This window comes from Prunus dulcis, chromosome 5 (genome assembly GCF_902201215.1).
Source record: "Prunus dulcis chromosome 5, ALMONDv2, whole genome shotgun sequence".
Lineage (NCBI taxonomy): Eukaryota > Viridiplantae > Streptophyta > Magnoliopsida > Rosales > Rosaceae > Prunus > Prunus dulcis.
The window spans coordinates 2,109,358-2,131,074 of NC_047654.1; the positions used below are offsets into that span (position 1 = coordinate 2,109,358).

The 21,717-nt window shown below is 35.9% G+C and overlaps 1 protein-coding gene across 1 annotated transcript; it reads right to left on the reverse strand.

The window, feature by feature from the left end:
- Nucleotides 1-485: 485 nt before the first annotated feature.
- On the reverse strand, nt 486-9,730 carry LOC117628151 (protein LOW PSII ACCUMULATION 3, chloroplastic). Its single transcript, XM_034360535.1, has 9 exons — nt 9,616-9,730; nt 9,324-9,527; nt 8,940-8,987; nt 8,797-8,836; nt 8,597-8,697; nt 7,677-7,869; nt 6,323-6,421; nt 5,919-6,036; nt 486-764 (listed from the first exon to the last, which is right to left on the reverse strand). Exons 1-9 carry the CDS (start codon nt 9,667-9,669, stop codon nt 644-646), a joined length of 978 nt encoding a protein of 325 aa, XP_034216426.1. The 5' UTR covers nt 9,670-9,730; the 3' UTR covers nt 486-643.
- Nucleotides 9,731-21,717: the final 11,987 nt, after the last annotated feature.

The window sequence follows — 21,717 nt, forward strand, 5'->3', positions numbered from 1 at the left end:
TTTTATTCTTTAGATTATTAATTTTTATTTTAATTGCTGTGAGTGTGGAATTCTAAAACCGAGTAACCGACCATATAGATTAGGTCGGTGTACACCGATAAGCAATGAATGTCGATTCATCATGAACAAGTGATGTAAAAGTGAATTTCATATTATAATGTGGAGAGACAGTTAGGTGAAAAGATTCTGACTGTAGTGTATTATGGATTGGCTTCCATGATCGATTTGTCAAAGCAGCTATATTGGTTTGTTTTGACGTAAGCGATATTAGGAAGGGAAATTTAAATACTGAATTTCTGAGGTTAAGATGTTAACTACTTGAGCTACAAATTTACAAAGTTATTGCCGACCGTGGAGGTGGGCCAAACCGAAATGTGCCGACCTCTAGTTTACACATACAAGCTACTTAAATACGTTTTGAACACGGATTTGGGATGAAACTTGTTTTTATGTATATTTATGTAGACAACTAGCATATCCTGCATATTTTGTTAGTAGTTCATTCTCAAATACTCATCAAATTTTGACAACATTGAAGCAAATGCTGTAAGTAATAGCTTTATACTACTTTTCTTATAATACAGAAGGCACAAAGATGATATGCTTTACGGCTCACCGAATGAGCTGATTAGGCAACAAAAACTCAAGCCGATGGAAGAATATCTAAAGCCACTTCCTTGAGCGATGGCATAGCTTCCTGCTGGTGCAAACAAACGTATCTGTTCCTCACTTTTCTGAACACTTTCCATGGACCTGGGTAGCACCTAAATGCAGCATAATAAATCAATACATAAAAGGTTAATAAGTTTTTCGTATCACAGACCTGTTGAAAAGAAAAACAGCACACAACTATGTTGGCGTGACTTGTGGATATTGACTTATTTTCCTTACACACCAAGAATTCCTATTATAATTGTAATTAATTTACTTTAATTTCTGATTTCCTACTTTAAATAGATTTAGGAATTTATTATTTACTTGTCCATTCAGGTTTCGTTGTATTATAAATATGACCTCCTACAAGGAGAAGAATACACAGAAAATTCCCACAAACAAATATTCTATCATAGTTTTCATATTTTAGCATGGTATCAGAGCGGCGATCTTGGAATTGCTGACTCTAGTTTCAAACCCCCGCCGCTGCTATGGGGGTTGATGATTTTTTTCAACCCTCATGGCGGTAGCACCACCGACTCCTTCTCTCATTCTCCACCAACCATCGTTGAGTTGAGTGCCCAGATGGCTCCGTTCCTACAGATGCAGACTTTGACCCCGAACCCGATCCAGAATCAGGATCCTCTTTTGACGATCCCGACCCCGACCCCGACTATGACGACGACGACCCCGACCCCGACTCCGAAGACGACCCCAACCCCCACTCCGATGATGACCCCAACCCCGAATTTGTCTCTGATTTAGACCCTGATCCCGATTTCGACTTCGACTCCGGCCCCGACTTAGGCTCAGATTCCGATCCCAATTCCTACTCAACTTGTATCCTATGCATCTTCCGCTGCACAGATTATGACTTCTAGACTAACGACCCCGACACATGGACCAGATTGTGCATATTGTGGTGATCCGAGACACACTTGTGAGACTTGTTTTAAATCGCATGGCTACCCCAATTGTTGGGCTACTCTTACAGATCGAGGACAATGCAATATGACCAGTAATGGTACTGGTTATGGATTCCATACTTCTGATAAGATTGATTCCAGGAGCTGGATAATTGATTCCAGTGCAACTGATCATATGACGTTTGATCCTGATGATTTTCTGAATACTACACAACCTCGACGAACCTGTATTGCAAATGCCAATGGTGTTACTTATCCTGTGACATGGGCTGGCACTGTTGCACTCTCATCCTCTCTCACACTGTCTAATACTTTACTTGTTCCATCTTTATCCACTAAATTGTTGTCAGTTAGTCAGCTTACTGAACAATTGAATTGTTGTGTACTCATTTACCCGAGTTTTTGTTTGCTTCAGATATTCACACTAAGGAGATTCTTGGTCGTGGTACTAAGAGAGGGGGGCTATATTATGTCGATGACTTCAGTCCCGGCATGGCTAACAGCGTGACACATCACTTTGATAGCAAACAAAAACAAATCTGGTTGTGGCACCGTCGATTGGGACATCCGTCTTTTAGTTATATGAAGCATCTTATACCAGATTTATTCTCAGGTTTCAAGGACTCCGACTTCACATGTGATACTTGTATTTTGGCCAAGAGTCACCGTGTGCCCTACCCGTTGAGTACGAACAAGTGTACTACTCCATTTACGTTAATTCATTCTGATGTCCGGGGACCTTCTCCTATCACTGCTCCTTCTGGTGTTCGATGGTTTGTCACATTCATCGATGATTGTACACGGATGACATGGCTTTATTTGCTGAAGAATAAAAACGAAGTGTTTTCCTTTTCAGTCCTTCCACAAACAGATGAAAACTCAGTTTAATGCTCAAATCCAGATTCTTCGCTTAGACAATGGTGGAGAATTTGTCAATCATGACTTTCAGACTTACTTCCAACAACATGGAATTATCCATGAGACGACTTGTCCTCAGACACCACAACAAAATGGTGTTGCTGAACGAAAGAATCGACATCTTCTTGAAACCGCCCGAGCACTTCTGATTGGCGCTCATGTTCCTCGCCATCACTGGGATGATGCTATTGTCACCGCAGCTTATCTGATCAACCGCATGCCTTCTGGTGTACTGACCTTTAAAACTCCCTTACAGGTGCTTGCACAACACAGACCTCTACCTTCTGTTTTGGTACTCACACCCCGAATCTTTGGATGTGTGGCTTTCGTTCATCTCCACAAAAATCAACGTAGCAAACTTGATCCATGTGTGCTTCGTTGTGTTTTTGTGGGTTATGCCACTCATCAGAAAGGCTACCGCTGTTATCACCCTCCTACCCAACGAACCTATGTCACTTTGGATGTGACCTTTCTGGAATCTGAGCTGTTCTTCCATGACCCATCATCCAATTCTACACTTCAGGGGGAGATACGAAGTGAAGAGCAGAATTGGAGCAACTTGGAAAATAAAGAAATTCTCCTTTGTACAGAAATGATTGATCATTCCGAGTCTGGAGCACGAGATTACTCTCTGTCGAAAAGCGACCAATCGCCCATTCATAGCGATCAATTGCCTGACCCACCTGATCCATGCGAAGATATTTCTGATCCGAGTCTCACACCTACAGACAATACAGAACAACAAGATGAAGACCCCCCTCTAACTCAACAGTACCAACAGACCAATCTCCTGAGAATATCCTTGAGGTAACTACTCCTACTAGACTTGTGCATTTAGATGATAAAACTATTGGATATCAATTACCTTTCAGGCAAAATCGTGGGAAGCCACCAAACCGTTATTCACCTGATATTGGCAAGACATCCAAGTATCCAATTGCAAATCATGTATCCACTGAGAAGCTGTCTGAACCACTCAAGGCTTTTGTGCATCAGTTGTCTGCTATCCATATTCCAACCAAGGTCTCTGAAGCATTGAAAGATCCTAAGTGGGTCCAAGCTATAAAAGAGGAGATGAAAGCCCTTGAGAAAAATCAGACTTGGACATTGGAGACTATACCCCGAGAAAAAAAGACTATCGGATGTAGATGGGTGTTTACTATAAAACACAATGCAGATGGATCTATCGAGCGATACAAGGCAAGACTTGTGGCAAAAGGGTACACACAGACCTATGGTATAGACTATGAAGAAACCTTTGCTCCAGTTGCAAAGTTAAACACCGTCAGAGTCTTATTGTCCCTTGCAGCTAATTTTGATTGGCCACTACACCAGTTTGATGTAAAGAATGCTTTTCTACATGGCGAACTCACGGAGGAGGTGTACATGGACATTCCTCCTGGATATAATACTACTCAGACTGGAACAGTTTGCAGGTTACGAAAAGCATTGTATGGATTGAAACAATCACCACGTGCATGGTTTGGACGGTTCACCATGGCAATGAAGAACAATGGTTTCAAACAGTGCAACTCAGATCATACTCTGTTCTTGAAACATCGAAAAGGGAAGGTAACAGCATTAATAATCTATGTTGATGATATGATTATTACTTGGAATGATAAACAGGAAATATCACAGCTACAAGACTATCTGGCTACGGAGTTTGAGATGAAGGATCTAGGTGGACTCAAGTATTTCTTGGGAATTGAGGTGGCTCGATCGAAGCAAGGCATATTTCTCTCTCAAAGGAAATATGTCTTAGACTTGTTGACAGACACAGGAATGCTAGATTGTAAACCTACGGACACTCCTATTGTTCAGAATCATCATCTTGGAGAATATCCGGATCAAGTTCCAACTAACAAAGAAAGATACCAAAGGTTAGTGGGAAGATTGATCTATTTGTCACATACTCGACCAGACATTGCTTATGCGGTGAGCGTTGTCAGTCAATTTATGCACTCTCCAAGTGAAGACCATATGAATGCAGTTCTTCGGATACTTAGATATTTGAAGTCTGCACCTGGAAAAGGACTTATGTTCTCAAAGCATGGTCATCTAAATATTGATGGTTATTCAGATGCAGATTGGGCAGGTAATGTAACAGATAGAAAATCCACATCGGGTTACTTCACATTCGTGGGAGGTAATTTGGTGACATGGAGAAGCAAGAAACAGAATGTAGTAGCTTTATCCAGTGCAGAAGCCGAGTTCAAAGGCATGACTAAAGGGATTTGTGAACTTCTTTGGTTAAGAAAGTTGCTTATTGAACTTGGGTATAAACCTACATCCACAATGAATCTCTTTTGTGACAACAAGGCTGCTATAGCCATTGCACAGAATCCGGTTCAGCATGATCGTACTAAACATGTTGAGGTGGATCGACACTTCATCAAACAAAAGCTTGAGGCTAAAGTGTTTCAGTTTCCTTTTGTGAAATCTGAGGATCAATTGGCGGATATTTTGACAAAGGCGATTTTCAATAAAGCATTCCACAATTCACTGGATCAGTTGGGCATTGGCGACATCTATGCACCAACGTGAGGGGGTAGGGATGGCAACGGGCCGGGTAGGGGCCGGGTATGACAATACCATCCCCGTCCCCGCTCTCCATCCCCGCCCCCATCCCCGAACCAATCCCCGTTTAATAGGTTTCGGGGAATCCCCGTCCCCGTTTCCGTCGGGGGACTATCTCCCATACCCGCCCCGAATCCCCGATTTTTTTTGCACAAAAAATATTTATCATATATTTTAACATTAAGTTTCATATTAAATTATCATTCAACACATCCAAATTAACTATAAAGTTCAACTCAACTATTCAAAATCACATCAATATGAAATTCTAGAAAAGATTAGGAAGAATTAGGAGAGAGAGGTTAGCTTAGGATTAAACATAAATATTATAATTATATATTTATTTATTTAAATATAAACATATATATTTTCGGGTCGGATTCGGGGATGGGGACGCCAATACCATCCCCTCCCCATATCCGTCGGGGATTTTTTAAGTTCGGGGATCCCCATACCCGATAACCATTTGGCCCCGAAATCTCCCCCCATTAGGGTCGGGGACCCGACGGGGACCCTCCCCCGCGGGGATTTTTGCCATCCCTATGAGAGGAAGTGTTAGCGTGACTTGTGGATATTGACTTACTTTCCTTACACACCAAGAATTCCTATTATAATTGTAATTGATTTACTTTAATTCCTGATTTCCTACTGTAAATAGATTTAGGAATTTATTATTGACTTGCCCATTCAGGTTTCGTTGTATTATAAATATGACCTCCTACAAGGAGAAGAATACACAGAAAATTCCCACAAACAAATATTCTCTCATAGTTTTCATATTTTAGCAAACTATCTCTTGGTTTGTACATAACTGAAACAGATTATGAGTAGCTAGCAAACCTGAAAAGGGTCCCTCCATTGCGTCCCTTAAAATTGTGAATGTAGTATACAGTCTCCATAACTGGAAATAGGGTCTGGGAAAGTGCAGCGAGCTTCGGGTAGAAGAAAGGCGGATAATCTTATTTCATGCAAGAAAACCGGTCATGAATGTCACGGAAAAGATCACTAATGGTTTCAAGAATTATGCTTCATGGTTTTGATTCTCAAAAATCTTAATGCATTATCCTAATGCTGTAATGCATTCATGGCTTGTAATAGGAATGCAATGGCACTGATCGATTGATACCAAAAATATAAAGAAAATCGCCAATACTGATATAATAGTGGGCATAAATAATGATTTGCATAACTATATTGGATGGAGAATATATATTAAGAGCATCTAAAAAATTTGCAAAGGATACACCCAGATCTTATGCGGTCAAGTTCTCCATTGAAAATAATTAGGTTCCTGGAAGTGTTCTCAACAGCTTCTTTGTAAAGTTCTTCGACCACGAGCATTTCTGCATTGCAAGAAATAAGTACAAATTGATCACTAACTGTTGGGAGATTAATTCAGAATTTAGTCAATTATGTGTCCAGAAATGTATATTCAATTATGTGAGGTTTACTGATATGAGAAGAGAAATAGAAGAGGATAAATAGTTTCAAAAGTCATCTTAGTGCTGTCTAGAAACTCTGTATAGCCATAACCATACATATCATTTATGTCTTTGTTAGATATATGTCGATGTAATATTTCTTTGCTATAAACACCACCACAAAATCATTATGTAGATTATGTTTTCGCTGTTTTATATTTTCTAACATGTTAGAGCTGATGGTTTGAATCCTACCCTCATCCAAACAGAGCACAAAATATAATGGCCGTTCCAAAATAAAAGTTTTGCCACCAAAAGACAAGAAAAGAGACAAAGCCAATAAATAGAAGCAGCAAAAACAACACTAGCAAAGAGGTAAAACAAGAACAAGAACAAGAACAAGACTAGCAAAGAGGTAAAACAAGAACTGCTGAAATTAGAGATGTACCCTCCATTAAATCCAAGAAATGCAAATGAAACAAAAGCAGGAATGAGAACAATGTAGCTTAGTTTGGAACTCTCACCAAATAGTCAAAAAGAACTAGCTTAGAATACTGGGATATAAGGGTAAAAGCTCATCCTGAGCATGGCCATCCTCATATCGCCGTGGAAGTAATAGTGTTACCAGTCGGTCAAAGAAGAAACAAGAAAAAGAAGTAAAGAGAGATTGCAGGCCTTAAAAAGAAAAGGATATGTTGAAGGCCTTGGAATAAATTATTTGTTGCAGGAATTGTGGAGAACATAGACGTATTTGCAAGAAAGAGGGAGAAATCATTAGGAAAGTGTTGAAGGTAATTTGCAAGAACTAGAACGCAACTCAGACATCAAGAAAAGGGTGATGAGAAAATCCAAAACATTCAGATTTGAAAAATTGTAAACTCATGTATTTAGAAATGCAGCGTTATTGGAAAACCTAGCTAATGGTCTAGATAAAGAACCTTCATGTAATCCACTGAAGATAAGAGGAACAGAAGAAAGAGAATTAAAAGTTTGAAAGCACATCTTATTGTTATATATCTAGGAGCTCAATTTTCTCTTCCATTTCTTATTGGTTCGAATTTGGTCTTTGCTTCTTCGCTATGATCATATACTACACACATCCCATATAAAGAAAAATGTGTTCCCTCCCTCTGCATTAGATTTTAGAACAATTATAAGAAGGGATATTTGGAACTACCATTGACATTAAAATATGGATAGGCAGCCAGGAAAAGTTCATCTTCTGGCTTCACACGGTCTTTCATTTTCACTTTCTCAACAAAACCAAAATCCTCAAAAAATGATGGCTTCGTCAGATAGTCCAGCTTGAAGGAAGCTCCTTCAAAAACTGATTCTCTTGCAAATTTAACTTCGCTGGCCTCAGGGAAGAACTGAAAGCTTTCATAAAAAGGTTAATACACTTCACCTACAGGCTAGGTACTTAGAAAAGATAACCAAGGAACAAATAGAGTAGTTAGGTTGCTACAGAGTTGTGGATCACAGAAAAGGATTTTTAATGATATATGCTACTATGTGGTTCAAGAAGACAAGCAAACACCTTAAGGAGTAAAGATAAAGCCATTTGAACCAAACTATCCTGTGAAACCTTTCACAGCAACACTCCCAGAAAGCTTGTATCATGTGGAACTTGATATAGAAAACAAATCTTAGAAATCTATGCTCAACTGTGATCACATGCATCTACCAACGCATGTACAGGTATTGCATATTCTCAGACATGGGTTAGGCCAGCTGGCCAAGGCAGGTGCTGCCCCTTTGCACCTGAGTTCGAAAGCCCCTCCCTGTAGTTTATGGTAGTTCACACTTATATCTTGAAGAATCCACAAAATAGAACATCAAATTTCAGTAACAGATTGATTTCAACTGTTAAAACAGAAAAGAATGCTTCCTTTTAACAAACTAATTTAGAAGAGTTCCGTTTTTTTGGTTACCGTTTCTGCTTCTTAGAAATTAATGTAGTATAATTTCTCACAAGAACAAATTCATGTACATAAGTGAGTCCATTACAGTCCCCTAAGCAATGTGAAACTGCAGTTATTTATCTTCCGAAAAAGAAAAAGAAAATAAAAATAGAGAGGTTAAAGATGAAGAAATTACTATTCTGGTCCGGGTGGCTTTCTCTGGGTTTATTAAGCGGTTACAAAATTCTCGAATTAGCTGCATACTTTCTGTCATTTCTATTCCTCCTTCGCCATCCCCTGAAATGTGTATAATGGATTAAGATGAAAAACATAATGCAAGTTGATGGTGGAAGGAACAAACAGATGTAAACATATATATCAGCTGGTGGAATGAACCTGGTACAGATTCAAGTCCAGAAGTAGGGAACTCAATCTCCTGCACAAGTGACTTGTCGTCATCCCAACAAACATACTCCATAAAATTTCACAAATGGCCTGGTATTACGTTTTCATTATTTCTCAATAAAATTCTAACTCACCATCAACTGCTTGTTGTCCTTCAAAGCCAAATCAGTTGCTTTTCTAGCCTATCAATTGTCACGTAGGCCAAGAAAACACTTAGCACCAAATAGTTGTAAATTAGAAATCAAAGCCACACCTGACACCTAACAAATCAAGTGAAATGCTGACAGTGTACGAGAGAGAGAGAGAGAGAGAGAGAGAGAGAGAGAGAGAGAGAGAGAGAGAGAGAGGTGCTGCTTGTGATAATTATGAAGTAAGTATTAATCAAAATTCTTCGCAGGTTTCAATATAAAATAACTCAGATAAGGTGGAATAAGACATGCAAATATCCCAAATAAAAATTCAAATAAAAAATATAAGTTTACACCAGACTAGTGGCAAAGTAGAAAGCGCATGATTACTTGTTCAAGGAGCTCAGAATAGTCGCTAGGAATTGAGACGTCATCAAACTCAACCGAAGCAGTAGCATCGTTGTCATCCCGAGAAGCCGAATTTGCCACAAATTTGAGATTTCTAGAGACACTGAATGCAGCAGCAACTTTGCGTGTACTAAAGTTGCAGCCATAAGTTTTTGGTGGCAAACAATTGCAAGTAACAGCAGCAACCTACAGCTTGCGGCAATACAAAAGAAAGAGGTAGGTCAAGACTTTGGTTGCACATTTCGAAATTACCAACGGGTTTCATTTAAATTACCTTGCGACTTGGAAGAGAAGGCACCACCGAAAACGGAACCTCAGATAAAGGCATTTTTCATTGATCACTTTTCTCTTCTGTAACAGAGAGGGAAAGAGAGGCGCGTATCTCAGTCGAGTTTGGGGGCGCCACTTGGCGGGGATGATCCAATCAGCAGGTGTTTGATTGGACAATAATAATAGCCAATGGCGATTCTATCCTTTTACTTTATCTTCGGCCCAGCCCATCAAAAGAAAAATATTTCTAGAATTTGAAGTGAAATTTCATTTTCTTAGAGCACTTCTATTCATTTGTCATGGCAAATGGCAAGTAAGGATGATTATTATTTATGTGAATAGTCTCTGCCCTAGTAAATTTTTTTTTTTTTTTTTGTGCTTTTCTACCCATTACCATGGCAACCCAAGGACAATTACTATTTATATGGGATTAATTTTATTTATATGTATGAGATTAATAAATAAAAAATTGCTAAGTACTTATAACAAAAATTTCTAAATCTTTTGGTATTTTTTCTAATTTTCTTTGCCCTCAGTCAACAGCTTGGGCTGTTTTTGCTTTTGGGCCTACCTAGTCTTGCTAGAGCCTGCCATTTGCTTGGGCTTGATTGGTAGAGTGTGTTTTTGTAGCCTACAGGGCCTTTTGCCTTAACAATACATACCGGTGGAACTGCTCTTAGAAGTTAGCTATGTCAATGGCTAGTCAATCAATTTTAATCTCACACATCCATTCGATACATTAGTGAGTGAAATACTTTTTTAATTTGTACTATACACGTGACCCGATGACTGAAATTAGAAGTCCTTAACTAATCTCTATAGTGTGTTTGGATGCAGTAAAATAACTCGGGATTTTAATAAAAGTTGGGATTTGGAGCGTGGAAAAGGGAAAGTACAAAGTCATCAACTCAAGAATTGCCAAATTACACGCATAAAATATCGTGGGGATTCCACATCTAAACTCTCGAGTTGAAATTAGATGGTAATAGGCGGAATTGTATAATTCCCAATAGAGAGGGAATTTTCATCTTCGCCCGCCAAATCTCCTCCATAAAATTTTAGGAATAACCTATCTTCTTCAAAGAGAACAAGCCTGCGCCCCATAATAGATGGGTATTCGTTTGATGGTGTTCTGCTTAGTTTTTCTGGTGAGTTTTAGTTTTCAATTTCTTTCCTTGTCGTTGGCCTCTTTTTTGTCTGCTATACTGATTGTTTTCATCTATGGAACCAGGTTTTATCCTATCTATCTTATCTATGCTTTTATTTTATTTCTCCTCTCTACCTGTCAATCTGACAAGAATATTTACTCTAATCAAGGTAAGAGTCTCAACTATCCAGACTCATTTTTCTCTGCTCTTCCCATGGCTGTACTTGCTCATTTTGAGTTATCTATTTTTCCTTTTTCAGTTAATTGAATTTTGTTTACAAGATAATAATTCTCTATAGTTCTCCTTGTGCTTGCCCCTGCTATGTGCTTGGTTGTGCTTTATGTGTTATATTCGTATTTGTATTGATGGTATTGTTGATTAGTTGCAGTTTACAATATGTGATTTTTCCTTTTCCTTTTTGTTTTTTGGTTGTTATTGACGCTATTGAATCTAGAGGACCCATTTATTGCTTAAAGTTAGCTTTTTTCTTTCTTTTTTTTCCCTTTTCTTTTTGTGGGTTTACAAGTATATTTGTGATTGTTTTATTTCAGTTTGTAGGTAGTGAAAAATAGGCTGGATTTATATGTTATGTGAGAGTTGATTTTCTGTTTCAATATCACAAAGAAGGTGGGGAAGTTTTAAAATTAGGATAAACGTTGTTTTCAATCACTTTGGAGCTAAATCTTGTTTCTTGAGAAATTAAGCTTTTCTAAGACCCAATTTTATGTTTTGAAGTATGATCATTTCACTATTCAATTATGTGTTAATATGATATTCTTCTTCTTGGCATTATGCTCATGGCTCTGGAATTTCAGTTTGCAATGAATCGCTATATCCATCTGAAAGATTAGTTTTGTGTAGAAAAGGAATGAAAGTAAATTGTACTGCATCTGTGTTGCATGTCTATGCTAAGGCCAGCTTCATTAATAAACTGTATGATTACCATACTCAGGGTTGTATTGCATCTGTGTTGCAGTGCATTTGGTTTAATTTGCTTGTCAGGTTTGATATCATAGAATTGTGTGGATCATGTAATCTCTAGGCTTAATTTGGTCATTCATTTGTATTTATTTAATTAGTCTTCAGTCTAATTTAGTCTTAACTCTTTGTGTTGATACTCTTTCTGCACGAAGAAGAAAATGACAATTATTCTTAGTACCATTACATGTATCATCGTCATTGTTGGAGCATGGACTACTACGAAAAACGAAATAGAAGACGGGGATTCACCGTTATTGTGATGCTTTGAAAACCATCGTTAAATCGACCGCCATCTTTTGGAGTATCAAACTACGACGGCTTTTCACCTCGTTGTTTATCTATAAAGACGACGGTTTTTAGTAAAATCGTCGTTGTTCTTATGTAAAGACAACAGTTTCTGTTAAAAAACCGTCGTTATTTATGGGTAAAGACGACGGTTTATAAAAAGAACCATCGCTGTTCTTATGTAAAGACGACAGTTTATGTTAAAAAAACCGTCGTTATGTATTGGTAAAGACGACGGTTTATAAAACCAACCGTCATCATTTATGTGTAAATACAACGGTATTTTGTTAAAACCGTAGTCATTTATGAGTAAAGACGTTGGTATTTTGTAAAAACTGTCGTTGATTGTATATAAAGACGGCAACATTGTGTTAAAAACAGTCACTGATTATATATACAAACAACGGTTTTTCCAATAAAATCATCGTTTTATTATCTTTAAATATGTCGTCTAATATGTTCCCTTGTTGTTATAATGTAGTTTTTTGTTTCCTATGATTCTATACAACATTTTTAACTAGAAAACCAATTATAATGCTTTATTAAAGAATACATACAATCAAAAATTATTTCTTTAATATAACTTGAAGATTCAATAGTTATTACTAATTTGAAGATTCAATAGTTATTACATAGTCAACCAATCTTTATTCTATTACATACAAACTTCCTACCTATAATTAGAAATAAAGGAGTTCACAAATTCTACTAATTGTTTGGGCCAAAAAAGAAATCTATGCACAAGCCCATCTTCGCAAAGAAAGGCCCACAAAACAAAAAGAACAAAGGACTGGGCTTTCCCATATCTTTTACGAAAATGGTAGAGATGTAAAAACGTCAAAATTAAATGGCAATCGACCACTGAAGCAGATCAATAAAGAAATTGAAAGAAGAATTGGATTAGGCCCAGCTTCTGAATTCTCACCATTGATCTCAAAACCTAGAGTACAAAGTCAGCAGATCTTTTTGGGAAGCCTATTCTCAGAACCCACGTGACTACCTGACTTTGAAAAGTCAACAATTTCAACTATCACAAGAGAGTCGATTGAGAATTAATGAAAGCAAGTCATTAGCAGAAAGACATCTTTGAAACTCTGCGACTAAAAGATCAGAATCCTTTTGTATATAATTCTGCATCAGAGCAGGTGATCTTTCCAAGAGATAAACAAATTACGATCTCAAAAGATAAGTGGGAAGCAAGGGAGTTATTCAAACAAGAAAAGCAAACTGACCATCATGTCAGATTGTGTTCTTTCTCCTTACTAAGAACAAACAAAGAACAAAGAAGAGTTGTTTTTTTTCTTCAGAAAAGCAAGGAAAAGACCTTCATGAAAACTGACTACTGATGGTTCTTCTCTGCCAGAACAAATAACTTCCCTTTTTCTATGCATTTAAAATAAAAGATCTCGTTTTTGGAAAATTTGCCGCCCATTATTAAAAGATTAGAAGCCCCACTCCAGCATTTTCTATAAATATGAGAGGAGGTGAAAAGATCGAGGACAAAAAAAAAAAAAATCAATCCAAAGCAAAAACTCAAAATGATCACTTGATCCCAAAAACCTTCAAAACGCTAAAACAACCAAAAGCTCATTGAGCCACAAGAAAGAAGTCAGCTACAAATCAAAATTTTCAACTCTAGTTCAGACTTAAAGAAATAAGTCATTCAAAACGAGATTTCTCTCATTACAAATTTGGTCCAGCATAAGCCAAATCAAGCAGAGTTTGGGGTTTTACAAATATGAAAACCTCAACAAATTTATGGAGAGCCATGATCAAGCAGAACAGGTATTACAGTGCAGTTACAGCTCAGTAATCATCAAGTCCAGCCACTTCTGCCCCTTCCAGACTGAAGAGGGTCCAATTTTGCCCATTCAAAAATCCTTCCAGGGCTTGAAATAGATTAAATCTATGCCAAACTCGAACATTGGTATCAATTTATAGCTGAAACTTGATAGTTGAAAGTGTTGATAGTCCAGTCCAGCGCAGACATATCCAATCCAGAAGTTTCTTGGCTTTGGACTTCTTTCTTAGCCACACAGTCAATCTCATAAGTTTTACATGGCCAACCTTTGAAAGGTCAAAGAGCTTCCCAAGTTGATTTCCAATCGAACTCCATGGTGAAAGGCGGAGGATCATCACTTTGTTCGGCCCAAATCCTCACCACTTCATCTAGAGGTTGGTTGTGTGGCTTGGGACATCACCTTCTAATTTGATGGCGTAGGCTTCCTCGAGTTGTTGTTTACTTTCAGCCATGGTCTTCTTCAATTTGGCCAAGTGAGAGATAATGGACTTCAACTCTGGATCCATCCTACAAACACAAATATTATTTGAATCAAGAAAAATATAGTGGCAAAAAAGCAAAAATTTTCCAAGAACATGAAGAACATTCAAACATTCAAAATTTTAAAATATGAGATTCCAATGGCCACCATTCATCAAAATCACAACAATATCAACCGGAAAAGAGTTTAACATACTTGAAAACTCGCAAAATAACGAATTTGGTGATGATTCGAACGGTTTTTGGCCTATCAAATGGTGAATCTAGGAAGCAAGGTTTAGGTTTGGTGGGAGAAAGTTTCTAAGAGCAATGGCAATAGAGTTTTGAGTATGGAGAAATGTTTGGAGCCAAATTGGTATTTATAATGCCTAGGTTTTCTAACGGATATGAAGTTCAAAGGTCTCTCAAGAATTGATTAGGGTATCTCCCTAAACATCAATTTAACTCAAGCATCATAAATTGCTACAATAAAGTATGAAGTTGAAACATCCGGAGAAAGCTAAAAAGTCGTAAGAATTTTGATTCACTTATCCTTTCACCAATCGAAGGCCAAGAAATCAAGGGGACAATGTTTGGATGTGGTCAACAAATTCCAGCCAAGTCAAGGAGACCAAATTCCAAGAGGCCTAGCCAAGTAAGAAAATGCAACAAACAAATGACAATAAATAAATAAAATCCAACTAGTTGGGATAGAGGATCAGTCAAGTGAAAAATCAAATTGGAACTTTCACCAGTCTATTTCAACAAGTGGCTAGATCTACTTGCAAAAATTGGGCTGGCCGGGTTCTCTCTTCCTGGCAAACGCAAGGCCAAGTTAATCAGACTTTCCTCGCAGAAGGATGCGGCTGGTAAGGTTCATTGCTGGTTTGGAATTGGCTGGATAAGGCAATGGCTGGAGTCTTCTACTGTGTGGTTTTGTAATTTAGTTGGCTGGAGGTGTGCGATGACAAAGGTGGGGTTGTGTTTCTTTTTGATAAAATGATGGAAGTATATTAAAGAAGCTAACCTTGGTACTTGGGTTGGAATTGAATAGTTGGCCAAACATATATACTAATGGAGGTGGTGATTGGTCAATGACCATTCCCAAAACAAATAAAATATTTTAATATGTATATTGGTCAATGGCGTTTCTCAAATGAAGTGTTCTAATGTAATGGCCAAAGAGTTGGCTGGAGAAGTGTGGCTAGGAAGATAGCAGCTGGAGGGGTGCCTGTTTGACAATCCAAAGTGAGCTGGATTGATCATAATATTGTTTTGAATTCCTGAACGGAGATAAGACATATTAAATAATATTCTGACATAAAGAATTTGTGACATTGAAATGTTAAAAAATGTTTGGCCAACCAAACTTGATTACCCATAGTCTGGGCTAGAAAAGTTTATTGATCCATGCAAATATATGTTATATGTTATGGAGGCCTTACAGTCTAGTAGATTGGAGACAATAATTAAAGGCCAACTGAGTGGCCTACGAACTCTCTTTCTCTATCTAAATATATAAATGTATATATATATGGGGCAATATTGGAAACTAAGAAGTCATGTAGACTTTGGCCAAGTTTCTTGGATGGACTCATTGGAATTCTAAGTCACCCAACATCGGTGGATTGTTTCCAATCAAGATTAAAACCCCGGAAGTTGCAACGTCTCATTAGAAGTCAAGCCCAAGTCCTCGGAGGTCTAAGCCCAACTCGCGGAAGTAGGCCCAAAACCTTCAAATATTTTCATGCACGTGACAAAACCCATCCAAGGAAAGAAATCAAAGAAAGTTATGTCAATTTGGAACATTCCTAAGGAGGAGAGAATCAAGTGATCAGATTTGCAATTTGATGATCTCATTCGAGTCAATTCCGTGGATTGAGAAGCCACACAAAGAAAGATTTTGAACGAAGTTGATAGTTGGCCATTTAATGGCTAGCCCATGGGCTACGAATGCCCCTATATAAACTACGTCAGACAAAGAGTAAAGGACCCCGACATCAGACACAAAAACCTACTTTTTGTCTTTCAATTTTCTATCACTAGACTAGGTTTTTATTTTCCAACTAAGTAGACTAGATCAGTTCTTCACTTTCATTAGTGTAAGTTTAATTTCTTGTATTTTCCATTACGTTGTTTTAAGATTTAATTTTCTTGCTTTATTGTTAATTGTTATCTTTCTTTAAGCTTAATTTAATTTCAAATTGCTTTATTTTATTGCCTTTATCATTTATATCATTCTTATTTCGTTCTTTGATTAATTTAAGTTTATCTATCGCTTTGATTTACTTTATCGCACTTTAACTCGTCTTTAAGTTTAATCGCATATTTTAATTTAATTTGCATTATTACCATTCAAAAATCTCAAAAATACTAAAACACCCCTACGAAACCTAACCATCCTCGACCCTGAGGAAGTGAAAACCTAGGCCAAGAGGAGGTTCCTTGCTTGGCCAATCAATCGGCTGGTTAGAACTCAGAAGCGCGAACACAACAATCCAACCTTTTCCATTCAAGCCAACCAATCAGTGGCTTGGTGGTGGCATGTCTACGCAATCTAAAAGAAGAAGGACCAAAAGTTCCTTCCATCGACCATCTTATCCAAAAAGAGAGAAACACTTACATATTATACCTTGATTGAATATGAAATATAGGCATTTTGCTAGTCTAATTCTCCTAACAAACGAGACAATAGTGCATGCATCTTTTTAGAAGGAAAAAAAAAAGGGTAAAAAAATTAAGTAAATTTAGGTTTTGCCCATAAAAAAACTTTCACTTTTAGAAAAAGCCAAAGCTTTTTCAAAAAAGACAGAAAAACCTCTCAACTTTCAAACCAAAGACATGCAAATGTAAAGGATTCCTTAGGAAATCAAAAAATAAATATGGGCAATTTTGTCCATTTTGACTTCTTTTAAAAATTTTCTCTCTCCTTTAGTTTTTTTCAAAGTCTCCCAAAAAATTAAGGAAAGCTTTGGCAAAACAAAAAAAATAAACAAATCCCAAACACGGGGGTATGGTATCACACTTACCTCAAAATTGGTGATATTTCATAAGAAAATGGCCTTTGTGGAGTGCGATTTAAGTTGGTCATCATTAGGTTAGGCAAGCTTTGGTTTGGGGTGGCCAAATGTCGTCGTTTGCCATTCTTCGTTTACCAACAAATTGCCCTTGTTGACCAAAATGGGGCACCTTCACATGCATTGTCACTATTCTATACCTACTACATACCAGTGTTGTAGGTTTGATTTGAATAGTTCTGTGTTGACCTGCCGTGAGTTTTGCTATCAATTGTGCATTTCACCAAATGTGAAAATAGAAAATTTAACGTACGTCGCAAAATGTTTTTCAATTTTGGGAATGCAATGATCTTCTCTTTTTCAACAATAATCAATAATACTTTAATTATGTTTCAATAGCTGCTGGTCCACCAACTTTAGATAACTTTTCGATAATTTTGTTAGAAAAGAAACTGGTATCTAATTTTTACCATGGGAGGAATTAGCAACAAGGCTACCATGGGCTCTAGTTCAGGTAGTCTTTAAAAAATATTAAATGTATTTTTATGTGATTTTACTCTATAAAAGATTAGTAGTCCACCTAAATGTAGCCTAATAATTCTTTGTCCACTCAACCTATAATCATCTTATATTTAATTTGTTTACTCAGAGCTTAAAGCACCTCCAATGGAGATGTCAAATAATATATATCAAAATTGGATTTGATGGCTGATAACTTTAGTCAATGGAGTTATGAACTAGCGAATCGAACCTGAGTGCACTGGGGCCGGAGAGTTGGCCCACTTTTCTATTGTGGTGTCACCCTATGTGCGTGGTTTATATGATGTATACTTTTATTTCTAGAAAAATATAGAAATTGTAAGTATAAAAATAAAATAAAAAGAACATTAGATTTTAAGCTAATAACTTTAGCTAGCCCACCGGTTGAAAAATTCATAGTTCCGCCCTTGATTTTTACTATAATTTTTCAGTCCTTTTAGGTGTTTTAGTTTAATCGATAATTAATCTCAAATTAGATGAACAACAAATCTGATCGGCTCATAATCTTGTCATATTGACTAAAGGAATTTTAATCGCAATGGCCCCTGTCCCTGAACTTATACATTTTAGTCCACCAATTCATTTCCTCGCCATTTTGGTCCTCTAACTCCTTATTGATATCAATTCATTCATTTTTGTCCCATTTTCTGTTAATTTTAAGGGTCATATTAAAATAATCCTTACAATTCAAAAACTATAGATAATAACCCATCAATAATACAATGTTTAAGTAAAATCCAATTTTAAATTATGATAAAATGTGTCCATATGGAGGTTGGTTTATTTACAAGATGCTAACTATTTTTCAATCACCTAATTAAGGCAAATGAATAATACCTCACTGCACATTTATGTTTTCACTCCCATAAATAATGGGCTACAATCAAATTACTTCAAATATTCTCTCTTAAAATAAATGAATTTTATTATGTCTAATATCCTCCTATAGCTCGAATAAATGAATTTTATTATGTCTAATATCCTCCAATTATATTTAAACATTATCTAATATCCTCCAATATTATAGATGTATATGTATAATATATATTCTAATAGGGACAATACTCATAGAAAAATAGGTATGTTAATTAGATGACACTGTGTAAAAATAAAAATAGGTAAAAGAAAAAATATATAGCTCAAATAGATTAATATTTTTTGGCTGCATTATATAGAAATTAATTTTTTTTTTTTTTGGTTTCGTACATTATATAGAAATAATGCACCTATTTTTTTTTGGATACCTATTATGTAAGAAAATAGGTACATTTATATAACAAAAATAGGTATAAAAAAAATACATTGCTCGGATAAATGAATTTTGTTTTTGTACTTATTAGATTATGAGAGGCAAAAATAGGTACAATATTTCTATATAAATAAAAAAAAGGTAAAAAAAGATACAAAGCTCTGATAAATGAAATTTTTATACCTATTTTTGTTAAAGAAAATAGGTACATTATTTTCATACAAAAATAGGTATGTCACTTTGTAATAAGAAATTTTGTACACTTTTTATAAATTCAAAACATATTTACAAAATAACGTACCTAGCCCGGATAAATGAGGTATATGTTACTTTGTAATACTTTTTATAAATTAAAAACATATTTTGAAAAATAGGTATAAAACAAAATTTTGTACACTATTTATAAATAAATAAAATAGTTACAAAAAATAGGTAAAAAAATACATAGCTCGATAAATTAATTTTTTTGTACCTATTATGCAAGAAAATAGGTATGTTACTTTGTAATAGAAAATTTTGTACACTTTTTATAAATTAAAAACAGATTTCAAAAGTAACATACCTATTTTTCATTATTTCTATGTTAAAAAAATAGGTACATTGAATAAAAGAGCATATGAATATGATCCAAACGTTTCTTCTTTTGTCAGCATGAGCCAAACGGTTAAACTCACAATCAAAACCTATAATAAAATAATAAAATATGCAAATCAACCCCATTATAAACGGACAGTTAATAATGATTGATTTACTAGATATAATTTTTGGAGGGAATCACCATAATAAATTGTGGAATCAAAATTAAAACACTACCACATAATATATTGAATTTTAAATACGGGTATTTCGGGAATCTAAAAATTATAATAAATCATATCTTGAGTTTGATAAGTAACTTAGTGATGAGTTGGATCCTAGTCATGAGTTTTTACTTATAAAAATTGGGTATTATTTATAGGAACAAAAAATGAAGGGTTATAGGCAAGGAAAATTGAAGCAATAGTAAAAAATTAGGGAAAGCTTTGGTGAAAAAACAATACAAATTTAGTTATATACCCAATCTTAGACATAGTCTTATAAAGAACATAGAGCTTCCATCGAGGGATTCCTCAAATTAGCTTATTTGAGGGATACCCTTGTAGGGTCCACTACGTATTGTATTTCATTAATCCAAACCGTCTTTTTTGTAGATACTCATTCAAAGATCATCATCGCTACAAAAAATCACTTGAATCCGATATCATTGGACCACTCAATTGAATTATTGAAATTTTAGTACTTTCTTGAAGCACCGTGTTCATTGATTTTGTAGGACACAATTGGATATCAAAACAGTTTCCGATTTGTTTAATTTTTTGCAAGGATGATCTATGAATAAAGACTTAAAAAATAGATTGTTTCGATCGTTAAAAAAAAATTTGTAAGGGACCCTAAAGGGTGTCCCTCAATAGAAGGGGACTGTATAAAGAAACCCTATACCATTTAAAAACTATAAACACACCTAAAACAAAAAATCCCAAAAATCAACAGCTGTCAATTTTTTTTTAAATTTAATAGCTATTTTTTAGTTTATTTGTATGTGTAAAATACCTATATTGCCTTTGAGAGAGAAAAATCAGATCTGCCAAAAAACCAAATCAGATTCATTTTCTCATTTTTCTGTGCTTTCTCAGTGTTGGAGCAAGAGGAGCATCCATTGAAGCTCAATCTCATATCCAACTATATTCTTATCTCTGATCTACAATTTTCAATATTTCACATTCGATTTCTTGTTCTAAAATTGTGCTTCTGTTCATAATTTTTTTTTTTTTTTTCGGATTGTTTGGAACCTCGAATGAACCTCCATTAGATGCTCTTAGCTCTACTCCTCTTTTGCCATGTCGTCATCATCGTCGTGGTCGTTATCGTCGTCGTTTTGCTTTGGACTTGAGATTTTTTATCTTTTGCTTCAGTTATGTGTTTCTCTTTGGATTTTAGTTGATTTTCGGAATGTATTTTAAGCTTTGATGATCGATTTATTTTTTGTTACTATTTTAGTTATGGATCTAATTTTTGTTTAACAATGTACTTCTATGACAGAGTATTAACAATGTACTTCTATGACATAATAATATTAACAATCTGAGCTCGGCTTGTTTTGAGTTGGTCTGGTATGTTCTTTCCTCATCTTTTCTTTGGTGGACATGTATTAGAAATAGCAATGTGACAAGTATTAATCAATATGAGTAAACTAGCAATGTTATTACCCTAGACTGGAACATTACAGGGGTAGACATGCATTAGAAATAGGGTGTCATAGGAAACTAGCAGTATTATTACCATAGACTGGAACATTACAGGGGTAGATATGCATTAGAAATATGATATCATAGGAAACTACAAGTGTTATTACCCTAGACTGGAACATTACAAGGGTAGACATGCATTATAAATAGGATGTCATAGGAAACTAGGGTAACTGGAACATTACAGGGGTAGAGATGCATTAGAAACAGGATGCCATAGGAAACTAATAGTGTTATTACCTTAGACTTGAACATTACAGTCATTAATCAACATGACAGTAAACTAGCAGTGTTATTACCATATACTGGAACATTACAGCCATTAATCAACATGACAGTAA